Here is a 3,776-nt window from a genome sequence, read left to right as displayed (position 1 = left end):
TAAATGAACAAACATTTTTTTTTTTTGTTACAAGAATAATTTAATTTGAAATTTATTTAGAAGTTTGATACTTGTATTACTTAATAAAAACTATTTAACTGTTTTTTTGTGTAATTTTATTTGTATATAAGATAAATTAAAATATAGAATTATGCTTTATTAAAAAACATAAATCTACTTATTCAGTTCAACACTTTGACCACAGTTGACAACAAATTATCATCAAGCTGTTGTGGCTTGGAAGCACATATGACGATAAGCTATGGTCAAGGAGGTCACTTTTATAGCTTGCATTCAGAATGGTGAGAAGAGCTGTAACACCTCCCTTCCACTAGCTACGATCGTTCTGGTTTCTGCTGCCTTAATGGATTTTTATACTCCTTCCAAGCTAATTAAATTTATTTTTTGAACTTTATAAATCTATTTACTTATGCAATATTTTAACTTATACACTCCCAATAACATTTTTGATAAATAACTGGAGATCTCAATTGCTCTGTTGCAGATACTTAACTAATAAGTAGTGCTGCCGATTCTCCCTACAAAAAAATACCCTCCACTTTACGCACTCTGGGAGAATTGTTATAACTGTAACTATATGATTGGTACAGTCATGATTTTATTCTCATACTAGCTCTGGCATGATAGTTGGTGGTACATTAATGCCAGTGAATCAACTATCACATGGACTATCGCATGTATACACCTTGACAGTACAGTTTCCGTTATTATTATTATTGTGTTTATTAGTGTTAGCCACTACCATGGTGTAACTATTTTATAGTTAGAGTAATGTCACATTGGGTCTAGCATGATCGTTAATAGTACGAGTAATATCAATAGACTGATAGTCACTTTAACTGTCATATGTATACTCCTTAACAGTGAACTGTTGCAACATATCAACCTTACCCACTTTAATGAAGATTGTAAAACATTGTACTTATACATTTGCCCAAGATCTTAAAATTGTATCAGGCCGGGATCCCAAAAATAACCCCCCTGGACCCCAAAAATAAATCACCTGATAGTCCAAAATATATCAATCATAGGTCTCAATAATAATAACCCTGTTGTTAAATAGTATTGATCATTGAAATGTTCTAAAGTCCAAATAATCAGCCCTGGACCCTAAAAATGGATCCACTCGAGGCCTCAAAAATAAATCTATCCTGGGTTCCAAAAATAAATATGTCATGGGCCCCAAAAGGTGCCTATATTCTGAAATTCAAAATTTAGAGGAAATAATAACTTGTTAGTAGTAGAAAAAGTTTTTAAAGATTAACTTAAAAAACTAGTTGAAGGACTAGTGTCACACTACACTAGTGCACTACATATAACATAAAGCCATTTTACCCAAAATCCACCAATTACCTGCTAAGATGAAAAATACCCAAAAATAAGGTAAAAAAATACTGCATCGACAGCACTTCTAATAATAAGGCAGCAGTGCCTGCATTTCACACGAAGCGAGTTTTGACATGTTTCACCTTATCATATCTTACGTCCATACAATCTTCACTCCCGCAGCGACAAAGTACTGTTGTCAAGTGAGAGGTGACCTATGACTGATAAGGATTAATAATGAAAATCAAATTTGAGCATTTTTAATTGAAAAATTACTAATTTTCAAAAATGTTTCCCCCAGTTCATTTTAAAATTTCTTGATTTTTATTGCCAATTAATTATGAATTTTTTACATGTTTTATATTTAATAAACAATAATATATTCTATGTATTAAGACAATTTTTGTGTTAAATTTACTAAATATATTTACTTATAGTACTAATTTTTGATAATATTAAAGTTTACTATTTATTTGAATATATAATGTGAATTTTAGTATGGCCAATAGGATGGGAACAATAGGTAATCGAAACAACCCACCCACTTCAGTTAATGAAAGTTCAACCTATCAAAATAACCGTGAACCTCAAGCTAATGAAAGAGGTGGATATTAATTTTACTTACATTATTCTTTGTTTATATTATTACTACTAGTAACTATATTAATCATTACTAATGGATTTTCTAGTGGAAGACGAAGGTGAAGATGGGCGAGAAGAACTTCGTGCTAATAGAGATTGGTTAGAATGGTTTTACATTCTAAGTAGACTCTTCATACTTTTTACTGTAGTTTATTTTTACTCCTCTCCTGAAAGATTCATTATGGTCATAGCCATGGGATTAATCTTGTAAGTATTTTATTTATTTATTTCATATATGGGAGAGTTTGATCAAATTTCCTATTAAAACTTAAAATATCAAATGACCATTTTTAAATACATTTTTTTCATGAAATACCAAGCTGTCATTTAAGTACAAAACAATTTCCAATTCTATTATTTTGCTGTTTATTTAAAGTTTGACCATTGTTATCATTTATGTTTAGATGTATAACTTGTTTCACCACACTTAAAAAGTATTTTATTCATTAGGTAGATAATTTTTTTCTTACAATAAATTATATTGAATTTGAGTTGCAATAAAAATAACACAGTCAGTAAACCAATACTGGTTGTATATTAGCCCTCCTGATTTTTTTGTAATATGATGGGAAGAGAGGCCAAACCCTTTTGTTCACAGTTTGTGACTCATTCTAATTTCAATCAACTGCTGAATCATACCTTGCTTTGTTTAGATGAAGGAAAATTCTGAGTGATTTTTTAATAGCAAAAATTTCTAAAACAATATGAAATATAGAAATATTAAAATATGTGACTTATAATACATAATATAAGTAACTAAAATAGTTAACAAGGAAAAATATATTTTTTCTTTATGTTGGAAGATTATATAGTTATGCTATGAATAAAATCTGCTCTTTATAATTTTTTTTTATTTATGTTGAACATTCTTAATGTTTTGAGGCTTCTTACTTTATTTTCAGAATTCTTGCATTTTTTAAGATTATTTACACTCACAAAATGCCTTGTCACTTTTTCTTTATATATCCAAATGAATACTTGTTCATATACTTGCTTGTTTATTTGAAAATTGAAAAAACTAGGAGAGTAGCTCGGGATAATTTAAACCTCACAGATAGGAAGGGAATGATAAAAATTGGGACAATTGTATATAGAAAGTTGGGATCAAACAGGGGTAAGGAGATACAGCGATACGAGGGACCATTTAGGGTGATAATAATAAGTGAACATAATGTTGTAACTATTGAGAGCATTAGAGAACCCAAAAACCGCAGGACCATTCATATTGAACAACTTAAAGTCCCACTGACCGAAACACCTGTGCAAGAGTAATCCAGAGTGTCCTCATCTAAACTTATCTGTTGTGTTATCTTTTCTTAATTTATCTTTGATTATGGCGATGTACTGAATAAATTACGTTGCATTTTTTTTAATTGTATAAATTCATGATTTTATTTTTGTTTTGCTTTACTTTTAGTTTGTAATAAGCAATCATGAGGAGTGTCCATCTTTTGCTTTCTTTATTGTATATACTTTATTGTAAATAGTTATTTTTGTTGTATTTTATATTAATTTATTGTATAGTTGAAGTTTACAAGGATTGTTCGTAAACTGGTGGGGGGAGTTACAGTCTTAGTCAGCTGTTACTTCGATGTCAGCTGACTGAGGAGATCAGCTGATCGCATGTATATAAAGAGATGTACCGAACCCAATAAAGATAGTATGTTACAGCAGTTCACATGTGTTACTTCTTATTCCTTCTTCTCTTTTTTGTCATTTGGCTTTCGCTGATACTTGGAATACCAGGATATTTTTATTACAGAAGGGGATATCCTCGGAGGAACCGG

General features: G+C 30.2%; 1 protein-coding gene across 1 annotated transcript in view; it reads left to right on the top strand.

Annotated features, from left to right (window-relative positions):
- Positions 1–3,776, top strand: part of Herp (Homocysteine-induced endoplasmic reticulum protein) — a gene marked incomplete in the record, with an annotated part of 44,131 nt that overhangs the window by 14,761 nt on the left and 25,594 nt on the right. Inside the window, 2 exon segments of the mRNA XM_067048370.1 lie at positions 1,845–1,951; positions 2,037–2,196. Coding sequence (XP_066904471.1) covers positions 1,845–1,951; positions 2,037–2,196 — 267 coding nt within the window.

Source organism: Halyomorpha halys, unplaced genomic scaffold, assembly GCF_000696795.3.
Source record: "Halyomorpha halys isolate HHAL.00 unplaced genomic scaffold, Hhal_1.1 Scaffold1948.1, whole genome shotgun sequence".
In the NCBI taxonomy this organism is placed as follows: domain Eukaryota; kingdom Metazoa; phylum Arthropoda; class Insecta; order Hemiptera; family Pentatomidae; genus Halyomorpha; species Halyomorpha halys.
This window is presented reverse-complemented; position numbering and strand designations above follow the sequence as displayed.